We start from the raw sequence: 20416 nt of genomic DNA, 5'->3' as shown, positions 1-20416 counted from the left end.
TTTAATCTGCCAGGAAGTTTCATATCAGTGCACATTCCGCTGCAGAGTGAAAATCTCATTCGAGTAACTTCATTTGCTTATCAGTGAAAAATGTAGTTGGTAATTTACAGCTTTACAGAAGTCTGAACATTGTGTAGTGATGTGGACAGAGATAATGTTAAGGGCTTGTGTTTGATGTTTTGTATTTTATTTACACCATAGATGTAACCAACACTGTCATGCATTAAATATTGTGCAACTTACATTGTAGCTATGACCGTGAGCTCCACTTCAGTAACATGACAGGTTGCTAAAACCAGTGCTGTCGGTTTCAGTTGTGAAGTACTTTCCAGGAGTTGTCATTTGGGGCGGACTCAAATGGTTCTGGAGTGGTGATGCTTCTGGAGCTGGCACGACTATTCTCGGGGCTGTACTCAAGTCCAAAGACACATGCTCGATACAACCTTGTCTTCCTCCTGTCAGGTGCTGGCAAATTCAACTATCATGGCAGCAAGAAATGGCTTGAAGACCAACTAGACGGTGTTGAGACTTCAATTATTCAGGTATATTAACAAGCAAAACCTTCAGTTTATCTATTTACTGATTTGAATGTTTTAACTTAGGCTAGCATAATGGCATAAACTTTAAGTCGTTCATTTAACAGATGTTATTTAAGCTTGCAATATAACTGTTACAACTTTTCAAATTCTCTGCATGAGCAATAGTTTTCTATCTTTGAAGCCACATCGAAAATGTCTCAATCCAAGCTTCGTTAGAGAAGTCACTTAGAGCATTATTGTATGCTGCAGTAGCCTCTTCGTTGGATGAAAGACCCTGCCTATGAATTTTTTCCTTTGTTTTTGGGAACAGGAGGAAGTCACATGGGGCCAGTTCAGGTGAATTCCATTGTAATTAAAATGGCAATCCTGTGTACCTGTTACCATCATGTTTCATAAGATACTCAGCATGGTACAGGGATTTTCACTGAGATTTAACACTGTAGATGTGCAAAGAAGTATGCAAACACTTAGAGAGGTGAGGGATCTGCTTTGTATGTCATGTACACTGATGCCTGTCAGACAACAAGATAGACGGTGGCACATTCATCTTAAATTCTGAGGGGCGTTCACTTTCAGAAAATATCAAAGTTGCATGTTATTGCTGTGATTTTAAACAGCATTCCCCATCCCTGAGGCAGTGTTTTAAATTCCAATGCTTCATGCATATGTCTTGATGTACATATTACCCAATTTGCAGAGACTGGCTGGCCGCATCAAGAAAATTTACCATATGTGCTTCTGATTGTCTGTGTAATTTGTGGGAATGATCATCCTCCCTGATCTGTGAAGTGTGCAGCCTACTCAGGATTGCAAAATTCCTGAACTGAAGGTCACAGATTGCCTCTTATATTTTTGAAGCTTAGAAAAAAAAATCTTTGTATCCAGCCTCAATTAATATCGACCTCAACCACTACTGTGGCCAAATTTTCAGCAGTACCTAGTGTATTTACTCTCTTGACATTGACGTCCAATAGTCACATGAATAAACCATGTGGGCGATAGGCCCTCCCCTCTGTTGGTTCCTGTTGCACCGTTTTTGTGAACCACACTCCCTACAGCCAGATGGAGAAGTGACATCATCCTTTGGCACCTACTGGTGACAGGGCTACCTCTCAAGAATCCTCTCCCCAGAAATCCACAGATCAGAAACCAGACACTAGCCATTGGCTGAAAGGGCCATGGTTTGTGGGAAGCAGGACTGCCTTGCTCTTCTTCTGTTCTTACATCCACAGTGGATAACATCTTAAAAGAGACTAAACTGCCAAACATTGTGAAAGGGAAGGAGGAGAAATCTCTGGAGAAGGCTACTCCAGTGACCCAGATGACATCAGATATTGATGTTCCTTCCTCACCAGTAACAGTGATCCTGGGGCATAACCGGTCCTCTTGGTCCCTTCACACCTGACCAGGACACACTGAATGTAATGCTTGAGTGGGTATTGCCACAGTCATGACACTCACACTCATTTTTGCTAAGCACTGTGACAGCAGTGCTCAGAGTGGAACGTAAGCTGCACGTTTGAATACAGTATCAGATGAGTGGAAATAGTGTCATTTATATTTATTTGTAATGTAGTTTGTACAGTAGGGACCATATGTAGTGCCATAAAAATCAGCAATAACTAAAAAATGCCACTACGTTTGTCTTCCTTTAGTTCCGCAAGGACCCTGGGAGGCATGAAATGTTGCATTAAAGGGGAGTCCATTTGCCCTTGTCCGCAGCTCGTGGCTAGCATTGCTATCTCTGGATCACGGGGTCTCAGGTTCGATTCCCGGCCGGGTTGGGGATTCTCTCTGCCCGGGGACTGGGTGTTTGTGTTATCATCATCATCATCATCATCATCATCATTGTCCTCGTCATTTGTGACAGTGATTAGACTGGACTGTGTACAAAAATTGGGCTGTGTAAAAATTGGAACTTTGTACAGGTGCTGATGACCCCACAGTTGAGCGCCCACAAACCAACCACCACCACCATTTGCCCTTGTCATCTACAGATAATTACTGAAGAATTTTGTTTTAAGAACAAAAATGGCTAGTAAACAGCAAAAGACCAGACCTTTTGCAGAAAGATGTCGTATGTGTACTGAAGAACAAGTTTTGTTCACTGTGTTTCCAGTCAAATAATTGAATGTGGGTCTTAGGAAACTTGCATGGAATGCAATACCTGCATTATTCAAGGGACCAAATTAGCCACCATAACCCGTAGCTAAAGGGAAAAACCACACAGATGTGATGATAAAAACGTCAAAAGCAATAAAACTGTTTCTCAACACAGAAGAAACCAGTTCCACAACTTTTGTTAAGTCTGAGCAACAAATGACAATAATCTTAAACATTCGCTTTTGAAGCAAAAGTAACCACATTTACGAAATTATTTGTCTACTAAAAATCAAGTGAAGTGTTAGACAGTGCATATCATTAGACTCGATACAAAATGGTTTCGCATGAAGGTAAGTGTCTACCATAATAAAAATAGGTAACATAAATATATAAATATATGCCTACAATTATAGATGTATTCAAAAGTATTTCTTCATGGATAAGTCGTGGCTTATGTCACTGAACCAGTGAGATTAGACTGCTTTCACATTTATTGGATAATCAGTCATGTATTTTTCATGTGTTATGGCTGTATATGTCAGATTGTGATATCACTGTCATCTATTGGAACAACAGGTAATTTCCTTTTGTTCTGTGATCTGTGTGGCTTTCCAAGAAAATCACCCCACTGACGACCTTTCAACCCAACTCTTAGACCTTACCATGAGTTCTGTCAGAGCTGTACTGGCCCCGAGAGAGCATCTGGAGGAGTCTGGACATTGATTCCCACAAATTTTGTCCCTCCCCTGTGCAAAGTTGGAGGCGACAGCAGCGAGCGTGCAAACAATCCCAGTGCTCATAATTTGTCACATTTCTTTCAAGACAGGACACCTAATTATCTTGAGGTAACCATTTAAACTGATTACTCTTCCCCTACTTTGCTGCACTTAGGGATTTCAGTGCGCAGTACCCCATGTGAGTAAGTACCACTTGAGGCCTCCTGAATGACTAGCTTCTTTCTGATCTTGATTTCTGTCTCCTTAATGGTGGTGCACATACTCACTTCAGTGCCATCCATAGCACCTTATCAGCTCTCGACCGTATGATCTCTTTCCCCAGTCCTGTTCCTTTGCTACAGTCATTACCAGTTGACAGTTGTATACCACTGCTGTCCTTTGCATGCTGTCAGGTTGCCTTGGCAACCTTCTGGACGAATTCTCTTGACCCAATCCCTGTGCCACTGGAAATGCCATTCTTTATAAAGGCCACCTCCGCTGCTGGTCCGTTCCATGGTGGACCATAGACAGCTATTCCAGATTGTTGAAGGATCCTGCAATGCCGCAGATGATCTCCATCATAGACTACCCTCCCACTTTTGTGTGTATTCCCACTAAGTTTTGCTATCAAGTTAAAAGTGTAAGAAAAAAAAGTTGGGAGTGCTATGTTTCCTTGGGAAAGTATGCCTCTTTATCCCAGGTTTTAGCCGAGGTCCGTCGTCATCTGGTGTACCAAATAGTAACAACTATTCTGGGTCTCTTCCTTCTTGGTGGTACCTGTGCCAATGTTTCAATTTTTGCTGATTATCTTGGAACCCACTTTATGATGGTGGCATCTTCTTATCTGGCTACCTTTCAAATGCACAAATGACAAGATGGAGATATCTCCCTATCTTTCACCCACCAATCATGCTGAAATGAATAATGAAACTTTTACTGACTGGGAGCTATTCAAGGCTTTTGACTTATCACATGATATTCCCCAGGCCCAGCTTCAGTTGATAAGCAGATGAACCAACACCTGAATGTTACTCAAAGACTCCATCCACTTACATCTTCACTCTATTCGTCTAAAAGATGTCTTCCCTTTGCAACGGCAAGACAGTATCAGTATCTCATTCCTTGCATCACGCAAAAACACAATGTCCATCAACAGCTCCCAGCTAGTTAGTCACACCAACAAGCTCTGTACATTCTTGAAAGGTCGGTAGGTCAAGGATTATGCTGGTCCATGAATCATAGGGTCTTTTGTGTCCCTATCAGTGTGGTTTCTGGGAGGATGCTCCACAACCACTGTTTTAATTGCGTGGGAAACAGCCATCTGACAGGCTTATTCTAAATGTCAGAACCTAACTGCAGTCTTTGACATAAATAAGGTGCTTGCCACTTGGTACCAACACACCTATTGTCCATAATTCAAACCTTAGAGGCTCAGATTGATTTTTATATGTCAGTTTTTATCAGACTTGTTATTTCAGGATTAGAGATGGTACTTCAGCTCCCCTTGGGTTCAAGAGAACAGCATCCTAAGGGGCTCAATCACCATCAGTTGGCTAGTGACTCCATCGGACTTCTGGTAATGGCCCCACTTTATGTTGATGACTTTTGCTGTTGGTATAGCCCTCAGTCTATAACCCTGGTTGAATGCCAGTTTGTGTGCCATCTGAAGCACCTCCATTTGGACCCTTTCCCATGGCTTGCAGTTCTCTTCCATGAAAATGCAAGTTATGTTTCTGTAGTGGTACTATGATCCACAGTGACCATAACTATACTTCGGTACCCAGTGCTTGGATTCTGTTACACAGTCCTGATTTTAGTGGCTGCTCTTTGATAAAAAGTTTACATGGCTGCCTCATTTAACAACTAAAGACTAGCTGCATGCAATGGCTTAATACTGTATTTCCTTTCCCACACCTCTTGAGGTGTGGGTCATGCTACTCTCCTGCATATTTACAGAGACCAGGTCTCACACCAATTGGACTATGGTTGCTGGGTTTATGGCTCAGTGGTACTTTTGGCTTTGAAATTGTTGGACTCCAGTCCATCACTGGAGTAAGACTGGTCACTGGCATCTTCCAAACTAGTCCCATAGACGGTCTCCTTGCCAAAGTGGGATCTTCCCTTTTAAGTTCAGATGGTAATCAACTCTTGCTCACCTTTGCAATCACAACATGACAGTTCTTAATCGTCCAGCTTATCAAATCCATTTTTTCTTACAAGGGGTAGACACACCCTGACACTACCCTTGGGTAGGATGATCAGTCAAAACATGCCTCAAGACCCTCTACCAGGACCTCCGCCTAACTTCCTTAGAATGTGCTACACGTTTTCCCTCACACTACCACTTGATTTGTTCACAGTCCATGAATTAGGACAAGTCTTATTTCAAGGACTTAATAACATTTCGGTTTATGTTTCTTCCAATTTTTCAGGAATATTAGGTTGCTACTATTAATTACACTGAATTCTCTAAAACCATAGTTTTTCTTTTTTTAGTGAATGTATTAATAATAACTTCACAAGTTAGTAAATGGTGAATTAAAAAAAAAAATTTCTTCAGTCACGTGAATGAAATCTCGACACTTTGAATCACGTCATTCATAACCAACCATATTTGCAGCTTCCATTCTTTCTTCCTTCCTTCCTTCCTTCCTTCCTCCTCCTCCTCCTCCTCCTCCTCTTCTTTTCTTTCCCCTTCTTCTTCTTCTTCTTCTTCTTCATCCTTTTCTTACTTGTGATGGTGTGATCTTTGTGTATGGCCAGTTGCCAAATAATTTTGCGTAATTCTTATGGAAATTTATTGTTTGTTGTTCTGTTGTGTGTATGAATAATAATAATTGAAAATGACTGGTTGATTGTGAATTATGTAAGTATCAGTGTGTCCGATCATCCAAATTGCTGCATTGATTTGGATTGTGGGTATTTGCAGCTTTTGTGGTCTTATTATTTCCATTTGTCAATGCTATTTAGGTTTGTGCGATCTGTGATTGCAAGTTTCCTTCAGATATAAGACTAAATCTCAGATACGGTTCCACATGTGAACCTGTGAGTTAGCGTGTCAGCGACCACACATTTCACATTTGAAAATAGTGCTTATATGAATGTTATCTAAGTTTATGTTGGTTGCTATTTTTCTGTGGACAGTTGTGTTCCGCATGGCTTTAACATTGGTTTACAGAAAATTGCTGTGTAAACTCTTCCGATAATATCTTGTTTTATCTGAGGGTAAATTTTCTCTAGTTGATTTTCCTTGCTGTCCTTCATTTAAGAAAGTCGTAGATATGTTTGTTTGTTTCTCAAGATATGCAGCAGATTTTGGGTCTTGTGTATGTAACTGAATTTGACAAAATCAATTTATACATGTTAAGGTTCTTGGTATTACATTAACTAAAGGCTCCATGCTGACTGACTCCTATCTGTTGATTAAGGTCTTTGTATTACTATGGTTCCCTACCCTGTACTTTTGTGTATTGTGGTTGATCTGAAGTGATTTGGATTTTTGTAATAAATCTGTGAGGTTTGGACCACCACTAGTTGTAGGCAGTGTTAAGGTATTTAACTCATGTTAAAAATATTTCCCCTTGTCATATACCAGCATGTGCTTGTTAAATGTTATTTGCTATGGCAATAGAGGCTGGAAGTATCTGTGCCAAGTAATTCGGATTACTTAATAGTGAGACTTTTACTGTTTGCACTTCTTGCAGTCCCCCCAGGGGGTCCACAACTCTTTTTGTGGATACGTGCGTGGCAAGCACGGGGCCCCGAGCTATTGCAGCCTTCTTTCTCTCCAGGGCTGCATTTCCTTCCCCTTCCCCTCCTTTCCCCTCCTTGCTCCTTTCCCGTCGCCCTCTCCTCTCCCTCTCTTGGTGTCATTGCTTATGTTGGCCCCGCTATCCTCCTGGTTCTGTTGGTTTTACAATTCGGCTTTGTTGCGTAATCATCTCCTCCTTTTGGCATTCCTTGGTCCCCCTCTGGGGTTTGACCTCCATTCCAAAATTTCTCCTCCGTAGTGTGAGCCATTTGGGGAAGAGCACCTTACCTAGTGTCTCCGACGTGCGCCCTCCTAGTGCATTCCACCTTTTCTTTCACGTCGTTGTCTGATGCTAGGGTGCATAGCCAGCACGGTAGCCAGCCCGTGTGGTGGGGTCGCTATGTACCCTTTTGGCTGAGCCCCCTGAACACACAGGGATCACACTTCTGATACCTGAGCTGTGACCTCCTCATGCATGCCTTGGAGTGGTTGCTCGTCATCCTGGAGCATTGGAACTCCCGGCAATGGCCACCGTGCCAGACGGCCCTTGCTGTGACTGGGTGGCGCCCGTGAGGAGAGCCCCTGATCGGAGTGGGTGGTATCAGGGCGGACACTATGCAAACGAAACTCATATGGGTTCAGAACTCTGGCCATTCTTCTGCGGCCGGGTCTCTGTGTGGAACTGATTCTTCAAGTGCTGCTTCTCTTGCCCCTTCGGCCTTCCCTTCCATGGCTACCCCCTGGGAAGAGGGTCAGGCCCGTCGGCTAGGGGCGAAACCTTTCCCCCGTTATGTAGTTTGCACCAGGACTGATGGAGATACTTTCACCCATACCAAACCTTTATTTTTTGTGGAACACATTGAAGACAAGTTTGGCGAAGTGGACTCCCTGAGCAAGATGCGGTCGGGTTCGTTGCTGATCAAAACTGCTTCAGCTGCCCAATCTGCGGCCCTTCGTGCCTGTACCCATCATGGCACAATTCCTGTGTCCATTATCCCCCACCAGTCTCTAAATACGGTACAAGGTGTGATTTTTCACGGGGACCTCATCCTTCAAACTGATGAGGAACTTCGGGACAATCTCGGACGGTGGGGTGTTCACTTTGTTCGGCGTGTTCAGAAGGGTCCTAGAGACAATCACATTTGTCCTGGCGTTTGAAAGGGATACCCACCCTGAGAAAGTTAAGATTATGGTTTATCGATGTGATGTGAAGCCGTACATCCCACCTCCTATGAGGTGTTTTAAGTGCTTGCGTTTTGGACACGTCTTCCTGCTGTTCACAGGCCCCTCTCTGTGGTGACTGTGGACGTCCACTCCATGAGGGGAGTCCCTGTGTTCCCCCTCCTGTGTGTGTAAATTGTCATGGTAGTCATTCTCCACGTTCACCAGATTGCCCAGTATATAATAAGGAAAAGAAGATACAGGAGTACAAGTCCCTCGATCGTTTAACCTACACAGAGGCCCGTAAGAAATATACACATCTTCACCCTGTGTCCATGACATCTAGTTACGCCTTGGTTACATCTTCACCCCTTCCTCCCCCTCCCTTACCCCCATCACGGACCCCTCTCCTCCCCCCTCCCCCCTGCCCTGCGGCTCCCACACCTTCTCCTCTGGGCACTGCTCCCCCTCCCCAGTCGGAGAAATGTCCCACTCCTTCGGCGTCTGCCAGTCAAGGGTGCCTTTCCCGGTATGCCCCTTCCCGGCACCTTCCAGGCCGAAGGTCTGCTGCCGTGCGACAACCGCGAGAGCCGCGGTCTGTCGGCCCCCAGGTCACCCGGTCTCTTTCTGTTCCTGATCTTGCTGCAGCTGGCTCCTTTATGCCACACAGCCCTCCTCCATCTCAGCCTGAAAAGAAGAAGAAACATAAGTCGCGGGACAAAGAGCTTCTGGTGTCACCAGAGGTCCCTTCCCCAACTTCACAACCGGATTCTGACCAGTCATTCATGGATGTCACCCCCTTCCTTGTCGGTGACGGGTGGGGACTCGGCGGTATGACTGGCTTTAGCGTGTTCAGCCCCCATTTAAATCATCGTTCTGTGGTTCTCCAATGGAATTGTATTGGATACTATCGTCACCTTCCGGAATTGAAATCCCTCCTTTCGTCTTACTCTGCAGCTTGTGTGGTTCTCCAGGAATCTCATTTTACTGATTCTCCGTGGGTTCCGTGTTTTCTGTCGAAATGGGGTCGGACCCCTGCGGGCTTCTGGTGGCGTTTGTATGTTGGTCCGTACAGACATTGCTAGCACGTGGATTCCTCTTCAATCTACATTGGAAGCGGTTTCTGTTAGGGTCCACCTAGACTCTGTGGTCACAGTTTGCAATCTTTATCTCCCTCCTGACAGGACTCTTACACCTGCTGCCTTAACTGCCCTTCTTCAGCAACTTCCATCTCCTTGGAGATTTTAATGCTCATCATCCCTTGTGGGGCAGTGCCTTTCCATCTAGACGAGGTCTTCTTATAGACAAGTTTATTGCAGACCACAACTTGTGCGTTCTTAATGATGGCTCCCCTACTCATTTCAGTGCCGGTCATGGTACCTTTTCTGCCATTGATCTTTCTCTTTCTTCTCCCTCTCTCCTCCCTTCATTACACTGGGCGCCACACGTCGACCTTTGTGATAGCGACCATTTCCCGTTGATTATCTCGCTCCCTTCCCGCTCCCAGATGGACAGGTAACCTCGTTGGTCTTTCCAACACGCCGATTGGCCTCTATACACTGCACAGGTCGTGTTTTCTCCCTCTTTGTCGGGTTGTATTGATGACGTCCTGCGTGATGTATCTGACGCGATTGTTCGTGCTGCTAACCGTGCTGTCCCATTCTCATCTGGACTATTTCGTCGCCGGCAAGTCCCATGGTGGAGTACGGCCATTGCCATTGCCATCCATGATCGCCGTCGAGCTTTGGAACACTTTAAGAGGCACCCATCCGTATCCAACCTTACTACCTTTAAACGCCTCCGCGCTAAAGCCCGTTATTTAATCAAACAGAGCAAGCGGATATGTTGGGAACGATTCGTTTCTTCCCTTGGTTCTACTGGCCCTCTGTCACGGGTACGGGCTACACTTCGCTCTCTCCAAGGTTGCCATCGGCAGTCCACCCTCCCAGGCATTCACCTCCCAGATGGCATTTGTACGGATCCATTAGTTCTTGCAGAACATCTTGCGACCCATTTTGCAGTGGCATCAGCGTCAGCCTCCTATCCAGCTGCTTTCCTTCATCAAAAACAGCGGGCTGAAGCTCCCACCTTATGTTTCACCACTTGTGAGTCAGAATCTTACAACGAACCTTTTACTGAATGGGAATTTCTTTCTGCTCTATCTTCTTCTCATGATACGGCCCCTGGCCCAGATTCCATTCATAACCAACTGCTTCAACACCTCAGTGCTCCACAACGGCAACATCTTCTTCAGGTGTTTAACCGTATCTGGCTCCAGGGTGACTTCCCTTCCCAGTGGAAGGATAGCATTGTGGTTCCTGTCCTTAAGCCTGGTAAGAACCCCTTATCTGTTGACAGCTATCGGCCAATTAGTTTCATCAATGTTGTTTGTAAATTACTTGAACAGATGGTAGCCCGTCGGCTCAATTGGGTCCTCGAATCTCGGGATCTATTGTCCCCTTACCTGTGTGGCTTTCGAGAGGGATGATCTCCAATCGATCGTTTACTTCACTTGGAATCCGCAGTTCGGCAGGCTTTTTCCCAGCGCCGCCATTTGGTTGCAGTGTTTTTTGACCTTCGCAAGGCCTATGACACGGCCTGGTGCCATCACATCTTACTTACCCTTCATCAGTGGGGTCTTCGGGGGCCACTCCCGATTTTTATCCGCCAGTTCCTGTTCCATCGATCATTCAGAGTTCGAGTTGGTACTGTTTTTAGTTCTCCACGGACCCAGGAGACGGGCATCCCACAGGGTTCTGTCTTGAGTGTCCTTCTTTTCCTCATTGCTATTGATGGACTTGTGGCCTCTGTCGGTCCTTTGGTTGCCCCTGCCTTGTATGTGGATGATTTCTGCATTTGGGTTAGTTCCTCTTAGATGGCATCTGCAGAGCGGCAGCTCCAGAGAGCTATACGGCGTGCCTCTGCACGGACCCTCTCACATGGGTTTCGATTCTCTCCTCTAAAATCGCGGGTGGTCCACTTCTTTCGCCGTACTACGATCCACCCTGATCCAGAGCTCTATCTCGATGCCCAACGATTGCCTGTGGTCCCACAGTTTCGTTTCCTGGGTCTTCTTTTTGACAACAAGCTCACTTGGCTGCCCCATATCAGACATCTGAAGGTAGGATGTTTCCGTAAACTCAATGTCCTTAGCTTCCTTGCCCACTCTTCTTGGGATGCGGACCATTCCCTCCTTCTCTGTCTTTATCGTGCTCTAGTTCTGTCTCGCTTGGACTATGGTTGTCAAGTTTGTGGTTCAGCTGCTCCTTCCACACTGCACGTGCTGGATCCAGTCCACCATCGTGGTATCCTTTTGGCCACTGGTGCCTTCCCTACTAGCCATGTTGATAGTCTCCTGGTTGGAGCTGGGATCCACCCCCCCTCCCCTTTCTGTTCGGCGGTCCCAGCTTCTGATGTCTTATGCGCTCGCTATCCATTCCTCTCCCACTCACTCATTCTTTCTATTCTATCCTGTTCCCAGACCATGGACGTCACCCACCCGTCTCCCGCCCTCGAGCGGGTTTACAGGTTGGGCTCCGCCTTGCATCTCTTTGTCGTGATTTTCAGCTTCCTTCTTTGTCCTGCCTTCCTCGCTCCCTCCCCTCCACCCCCCCTTGGTTAGTTCCTCGGCCTCGAATTCGGATGGATCTCCGCCGAGGTCCAAAAGATTCCATCCTCACCGGTGGTGTTCCGTTCCTTTTTCCGCCAAATTTCATGGGAGTTTCGGGATGCTGTTGTTTTTTACACTGATGGCTCTAAATCTGCTGATCATGTGGGGTATGCCTCCACGTCCTCTGTCGGAACAGAAAATCATCTGCTGCCACCTACATGTGGGGTGTTTACTGCGGAACTGATGGCAATTTCCCAGGCCCTTAACTTTATTAAACAGTCCCAACACAACCGCGTTTTGTTATGTACGGACTCGATGTTATGTACGATAGCCTTCTGGCTATTGACCGGTGTTTTTCGCGCCATCCCTTGGTCTCCGCCATCCATGACCATCTTGCCGATATTCACCATGCTGCTTGTTCCATTGACTTCCTTTGGGTCCCTGGCCATGTGGGTATCCCGGGTAATGAGCTCACTGATCGTTTGGCTGGGGGAGCAGTCACTTACCCCCGTTTTCTGTAACCCCTCCTGCAGCGGATTTACGGCTTCACATCAAATCCCACTTCGCACAGTCATGGGCCAATTCTTGGGAGGCTACTCCCCTGTCTAATAAACTTCGTGCGATTCAGGTGACACCAGGCCCATGGCGTTCTTCCTTTCGCCTCTCCCGAAAGGACTCAACCACACTGTGTCGTCTCCGCATTGGCCATACCAGGCTGACCCATGGTTTTCTTTTGCGTGATGAGCCACCCCCACTTCGTGGTTGTGGAGCCTTCCAGTCAGTAGCCCACATTTTGGTTGAATGCCCCCTTCTTTTGGCTTTGCGTGCTAAGTACAGACTCCCCCACACTTTACCTTTGATGTTGGCTGATGATTCCCGGATGGTCTCTGTGGTTCTCGGTTTCCTCCGGGAAAGTGGTTTTTGTTCTCAGCTTTAAGGTTTTTAATCTCTCTCTGGTGTTGGGGCAGGGCGGTGAGTGTTTGGGTATCTCCTGCTGTAAGCCGTGTTTGGAGATTCCCGACTCACCTCCCTGACAGAGATCCGCTTTTCTTCCCCTTTTACTCTGTTTTTACCCCCCCCCCCTTTTTTTTTAAGGATTGGTTAGTCTCCTTTTCCCTTACATACTTCTACATTCTAGCAGTTGTACCTTTCAAGTCACAGGTGGTCTTGCCTATGCTGCTTCAGCATAGCGTTGGGTTCGTTCTCTTGCTGACTTCCCTCGTTTTGTTTTTGCCATTGACAACATGACTGCCCCTTTACGTTTTTGGCCTTTTCCCTTTTATTGTTCTGACTTTCCTGAGATGTCACATTGGCGGAATGGACCACATTTGAAACAAGGGACTGATGACCTTGCTGTTTGGTCCCGTAAACCTCAAACAAGCAACCAACCAACTTTTTGCAGTGAGTTCAGTTGTCTGTCGCAGTGAATTTGATGTTGACTCTAATTTTGTTTGTCATATCTGTCCAATTTCATGTTGACATATTGTCAGGCATTGCTTTCATATATGTATCGAGAGTTTTGTGGCAGTGGGGCTTTATTAATTCCAATCATACTGTCCTTCATCACCAACGCTGCTACCGATGTTTAGTAGGGAGGTTTTTCTTGTATTTAGCTGAGCACTCACCATAATAAAATAATTGACGATGTCCACCAAAATGAGATCTTCCAGTGATGATGCAGAAATACATATGCCAGCAGTGTGTGCTATGTAGCATTTCCTGACATTTCCAAAGGCCACATGAAATCTTGCAGCCATGATGTTTATTGAGTGGAACTCTGCAGCCATGCCATACGTAGCGATTGAGAGTAGGCATACTTTCTGGATGGGATACTCAGTTTTAAAAGGCCTGCTCAAGTGTCCGTTGATCAGGACCTGTGATGAAGCACCTGCAGTGAAAACTTAATTTAGTGAAATGTGCACTATACTCACATTATTACATGGTTTTGTAGACACGTTGATGAGGTTGAATGTCTTCTCAAAGTCCAAAAATAAAAGTGCATCATGACCTTTGCTATATGCAAAGGCACAAAGTATGTCACAAAGGTTGCACGTTGCAGAAATTGTTCTTCGGCTGTATATGGCACAGTATTGATACTTGTCTAAGTTCTTCTTTAATACTGGTTGCATTTGCATTTTAACCGCACTGGCCATGATCTCATAATTGGCATTTAACAGAATGATGAGTTTCACTTTATTAATAATCTCGCTGTTGCCCTTCTTAGCCAGTGGCACAATCATGCCACCATTGAAAGCGAGAGGTATATTTGCAGTATCCAATAACTCATTAGCCATGTCCAGCAGTGTGGATATGAAATGATACCAGTAGTGTTCATAAAATTCTGTGGGGGCATGCATCTGGTTGTGGCATTTTATCATTGGTGAAGAGTGCCTCACAGTGCACTGTTTCATTCTGTGTCATTTGGCTAATAAGCATTTCAGTCACCTGCTCACAAAGATGTTCTTTAATCTCTTGTAAGCTGAAGAGGTTGCTATAATTTTCTTGTGTGTGGTTTATGAGTTTGTGATGATTTAGTAATTTCATTTTTCACTGCAATAGAGGTGTTATTTTGGTTTTGTAGTTTTTGATATCTGCAACAATATCACTCAGAATGATACTGTGTGAATACGAGTCCCTTCAAACATTGATAATAAAACTGTTTATTTGCTTCTACCAGAAAGATTTTTGCCTGTTGCATCATGTGATTATATTCCTTATTCTGGACTAAGCTTTGTGTGTCCACCAGTGCAGAATGCTCTTGTAGCATTCTTTGTATTGAAAAACCTGATTCCGGTCTTGCATTATTTGCTCATCTAGTTGGTTGTGTGTGTGTGTGTGTGTGTGTGTGTGTGTGTGAGAGAGAGAGAGAGAGAGAGAGAGAGAGAGAGAGAGAGAGATCTGATAGGTGCAGTTGCAGAGACATTGACGGGAGCGAAAACTCCATTCATTACATGCTCAGCGAGGCTTTGGGAGACATAAATTTATATCTGTACCCATACGCACGTGTTGCTAGAACAACTACAGCATGTGTATGGGATAACGTCATTTTCTCAAAGTCATGATATATCAAATTTCTATCATTTAAATGAGACATATAATTCCTAATGAAGCATCTGGTCACATAGGTATAAGCCAACCAATCACCATGAAGTTTTTGCCACGTGTCATGCAAATGAAGATCCTGGTCAAGATGTTTGAGCTCGTTGTCCTGGATCACATAATGCTCACATCACCCATCCTTATGGCGAAACAGGCAACCGCATAAATAATTTTTATATTGGGCAACAGATGTCACAGGTGACACTAAGATGCTTTTTGACATATGCGTGTCATAGAATAGGCAGTGCTGTTTTTTCGCTGAAATTTGTTAGAGTAGGTTTTTTGCCAATGAGCAGTAATTGGCCCAGCTGGAGTGCTGCTAGTAGAATGTGTTCATACCACAGCCCAACTGTAACCGAAGGTCAGCTGTGATTCGTCCTCAGCATTTTTTTCTTGAATTTTCAGTGAGTAAATGCAGATTAACTCTCGTAATTCTGTAGGGTTTATTTCTACCATCAGGATACAAATAATTATACACAGAATAAATAAATGAAATCAATGAAAATTGATGCTTTAAACTCTTCTCACAAGTTAGTGTTCGAATGGAGATTGTATTGCTACAAAAGCTTTCAATCTTTATGCAGTCACATTGTTTACACACACTTTGCTCTGCATTCTATGTGTACTGATAATGCCCACCTATGTGGATTAGAAGAAAATGCTGCCCTACTATTCAAACTGTGGAACAAATTTCTCATGAATTTTATAAAATTAGCCAAGTTGTCTGTTGAACCACTCTGCAATTACTTAGTTTGCTATATAAGTTCTGATAGCAGCAAGAGCGGCTGAGGACCTGAACTAAGATTTTCAAACTCATTTTCTGGAATGAATCTGACTGCAAATGGTCAGTGAGTTTTAACAACATTCTGCTTTGCCTGCAATATTTGACCGGTAGATGGCCACAGTCGGCATAAGGACCATTTCATTTCCATCAATCAGGTGGATATTTGTTGCATTTTTATTACTGTATGTTGGAGCAGACTGTCATCTTCATGAAACAGTTCTCCCAAGTTATGTGTGCAGAACATTCACTGCTTGATTATTGAGGCATACTGTAGGATAGGATGGTCGTAGGCACATAAAGTTGTTATTCATGAACAACAACCTGTTGTAGTTGTGTTGAGCTGCAGGTTTGCTGTGGATAAGTACAATAGAGTCAGAAGAATAGTGGAGGAAACCTGTTGAGCAATTTTGGATAATTTGTGTACTTTGTACATGCCTTTCACAAAAAATGATGCCAAACCAATAATAGAAAGTTTTTTTGGAGGAGAAATGGCAGTTTCAAAGTTGTGTGGGTGCATAGATGGCAAGCATATGAGAATAAAGAAACCTCTTCATTTAGGTAGTGTCTTCAGAAATTAGAAGCTTTTTTCTCAGTTTTCTGACAAGCTGTAGTTGTTCCAGAATAGTGACATAGGGCAGAGGGAGTGGTGGTTTTTCTCACAATAAAGCTTCTCTGAGATGATGATGGACACTGCTAGCCCTTCCAGGAACAAACATTATAGCACATCACATTATTTTGGGCAATGAAGGCTATTTGGTACGGACTTATCTGATAAGATCTGAAATCCGCTTACAGAAGATGGAAAAGGAAAAACCACATGGATAGTAATGTCATTTTTCTTTGACAGTTCACATTTATCTACAGAACATACTACACTAATAAGTGGAACACAATATTAACCAACGCAAAGAAAGATCAACAGGACTTGTTTACTAATAATCATGTTAAGCCACTGATCAAAGGCTGCAAGTAAGATTATAATATGTTTCTTAATTAAAGTAATTTGGTCTCAGAATAATTGAAAGATTTACTCTCCCAAAACCTTACAAACAAATTGCCATGTATGGCTAGTAAGAGTTAAAAAAAATTAAATTAAATCCTATCTTAATCAGACTGGCCTTTGAAAGGAACATCTGCTGTGCGATTACTAAATCAAAAGTCCAAACATTCAGTGTTTGAAACGGACCAATCATGAAAGTTACGTGCCAACAGTTACGATTCACCAAGATTTTCTTTTACATGCATGGAATTAATACAGTATGAAAGTGATGGCAAAATAATTAGGAAAAACATTTCAAACATTGACCACTAGAAAAGTAAGCTCAAATTTTCCAAATATTAGCACAGTAAGTGCAGGCTTAAAAAGTCTGATTTAGAAAATCTGAAGATTACTCGTAAATTGGATAATATTAACCATTTTAGGAGACATGAAATATTTGGTGGAAAATATTAACCTAAGAGCTGGTAAGTGTGTAGGCTAAACAAACTTAAGAAATACGCTGCTAGCAGGCAGACCGCTCCCCTAAGGTACTGTCAGGCAGCCACAAACACTCCCAAAAAAAACAACATGATGGGATGTAACAAAAACAGGTCTCTGCAGCAAAGCAGCTGTCCAAACAACGGACCCCCAACTTCTAAAACTAAGAGCTGTTAACAAATGCCATTCGGCTGAAACATGGGCTAAAAGAAACAAGTTAAGAAAATGTAATTTCCCACAGCTTAGTAACTTAATGGCATAAAATTTTCAAATCTGCCATAATAATCAAACATTTGAGAGAAATTTATAACGTTATCTTGCTTAGGGGGAATGCACAAATGAAGTGGTCTCTCTCTCTCTCTCTCTCTCTCTCTCTCTCTCTCTCTCTCTCTCTCTCTTTTTGAGTTTCTGAACAGTCTTATTGAATAACACTGTTCTTCATGTACATCTGTACATCTAGTAATAATGTAATGATTGCGTAAATCTGATCACACAGTTTTATGTTAATCGCTAAGTTATATTTACGGTTTTCACATACATTCCACACTCATGTCCTCTGCAACTTTTAACCATAGTTTCCTCTGTAAGTTGGGGTGCTGGTATCTTGTACCTTACACATCAACAGTGGCCTGTTGTCATTCACAAGATTTATAAGCTTCTCCATTTCCATAGGTGGTAATAAGTACAAAACACTCCCATACACAAGCTGCAACAGGTACTCGTTTGCACTGATTATGTACTACCAATTCCATTTCACTGGGATCCGTCAGTCAGCTGGCTGTGTACGGCCGTATGTGGCCAACTCGGTCATGGTCAGTGGACGTGCATCAGCACTGCTTACGTCTTGGAAATATTTGGTTGTTTGCAGTTGTCCAACTAGTCTGGCGAATACAGTTCCAGTGGGTACCCAACCTAATTGGTCAGTGGATGTGAGCGAACGACATTGTCACATCTGATTTGTAAGAGTTCACTCACTATCTACCACGTTCTTGTAAAAGTTCAGAAACACAGGATACCTAACCTCTCCTTCCTCTCCTTCTGTGGGATGTTGTTTGCTTCAGAAATGATGCAAAGTCTGTCTACTATGCTGTTCACCTTTAGTGCACTATTCTTTCACCGCAAGAAACAATTTAGTAGTGAACATATAGTCTCGAAGTTGGCAAGTGTTCATTTCCATTCACTACATCATAAATGCCTGTGGAACAGGCACGAGGTAATAGAAACAAATGGCAAAGAGTATGAACAAATTGCTCATTTAAGCCTGGTTTACACTGGAGTGAATGTTCATCAGCAAACAAGAATTTTCTCTGGTGTAAGTGTTGGGTGAGCATGAGCAGACAGCATTGGGTCATGTTTGTACACATCTTCATATATGAGCATAAATCTGAACATTTTTAGTTCACAATTTGTCTGTCTATACCTTCCTTCATGTACTCAGCGGCACTAATTGTTATGACGACTTGATTCAATAGTTGTGCTATCTCAGAAATAACTGTTCTTTGTAGTGAAGTAGTGACTTGGATTGCTTGTACTTGGCCAGGGTTGCCACATATTTCACTAAATTGAGTAACATCTGATCATTGGTGCCCCACGTTAGGGTGTGACTGTCACTATATGGTAGCTGTTCCCTGATGACAGTTGTCTGCCAGAGCAAGCAGCTGGTCATGTTATTTCTTATGTAGTCTAAGTCATCACATTTACTTGCTTTTGGAATTTTGACATTAAAACTTAATACACAATTAAAAGCACCTCCAAGCATAACATTTCTATTAAAAGAACAAAGTAAAATAGGGACATCATTTTTGTAAAGCTATGATCTTTCATTAAGTCTGTTGGTTCCAGAAGGAGGATGCACATTGGAAATTAAAACTCAATTAACATGGCATGATGTTCTCCTGCTAGTGAGATATATTGCTTCTGTAAAATGGATGCCTTAACACAATAAAATTAATATTCCTATTGACTCGTCTGTGTTAATATTGCTGGCTGTTACGTACTTTCCAATGTTGATTTCAGCAAGTACATCCTGTAACAGTGAAATGTCCACATATGTGCCATGTAAGAAACTTATCAATGCTTGCAGTTCTATGCTGCTTTTGATCCTATTTACATTCAAAGTTGTAACATTGTGACTTTTCTTGGAAGGTCATTGGTTTACACAATATTTGTGGCGCATCCTGGCTCCTGGCCAGACCACCACACTTCGCCACATTGTGTGGTCAGAGAACCTTTATCCATTTCCATCACATCCATTCTTAGAGTTTCCACAGTATTTTGTTGGCCATTTCGTACTACTTTGATTGTTTTCAGTTCCTTCCCAGTTTAATTTTAACTTTTCTTTTAGTTTTGCATGGGTAATTCACATTTTCTTATTGTCTAGAGATCATTGTCACCTATTTCTCTGATTTTTCTTTTGTACCTTTTCAAACTTATTTGAGGAAGGGATGACATGGTTGAGACCAACAATTCCAATTTGTTGATAGGTGTCTTCTGGTTGAAGCCACTCAAGTTTTTTTAGGTGGTTCAACTGTTATGCTGCTTCTTGTTTGTTGCTGTTAGAGTACTTTATCTTCTAGTGAAATTGAAGTAGTTAGTTCCTGTGGGTTAGTATGGGTAGGAGTGATTCTTGGCAGCTGAAATAAAATAATTTGATCCTCTTACCAACCTCGCAATTCAGATGATAAAAGTGCTGAAAGGTTCAAAGAAGACTTGAGTCTAATTTCAGACATGTACCCAATTCATACAATTATAGTTGGTAGTGACTTCAATTTTCCCTCAATATGTTGGTGAAAATTCATATTTAAATCCAGAGGTATGCATAAAACATCACCCGAAATTATGTTAAATGCAGTCTCTGAAAAATGTTTCGAGCAGTTAGTAAATGGTTATCTTAGAAGATAGATTAAGGAAAGGCAAACCTACATTTCTAGCATTTGTAGACTTAAAGAAAGCTTTTGACAATGTTGACTGGCATACTCTCTATCAAATTCTGAAAGTGGCAGGGAGCAAAAGGCTATTTACAATTTGTACAGAAACCAGATGGCAGTTATACGAGTCGAGGGACATGATAGGGAAACAGTGGTTGGGAAGGGAGTGAGACAGGCTCGTAGCCTCTCCCCAATGTTATTCGATCTTTATATTGAGCAAGCAGTAAAGGAAACAAAAGAAAAATTCGG

At 43.1% G+C, this 20416-nt stretch overlaps 1 protein-coding gene across 1 annotated transcript in view; it reads left to right on the top strand.

The window, feature by feature from the left end:
• LOC124615553 (nicalin) overlaps nucleotides 1-20416 on the top strand; it is a 118670-nt gene that overhangs the window by 23388 nt on the left and 74866 nt on the right. Inside the window, exon 6 of the mRNA XM_047143528.1 lies at nucleotides 333-542. Coding sequence (XP_046999484.1) covers nucleotides 333-542 — 210 coding nt within the window. The remainder of the gene's footprint in view (nucleotides 1-332; nucleotides 543-20416) is intronic.

Source organism: Schistocerca americana, chromosome 5 (assembly GCF_021461395.2).
Source record: "Schistocerca americana isolate TAMUIC-IGC-003095 chromosome 5, iqSchAmer2.1, whole genome shotgun sequence".
NCBI lineage: Eukaryota > Metazoa > Arthropoda > Insecta > Orthoptera > Acrididae > Schistocerca > Schistocerca americana.
This window is presented reverse-complemented; position numbering and strand designations above follow the sequence as displayed.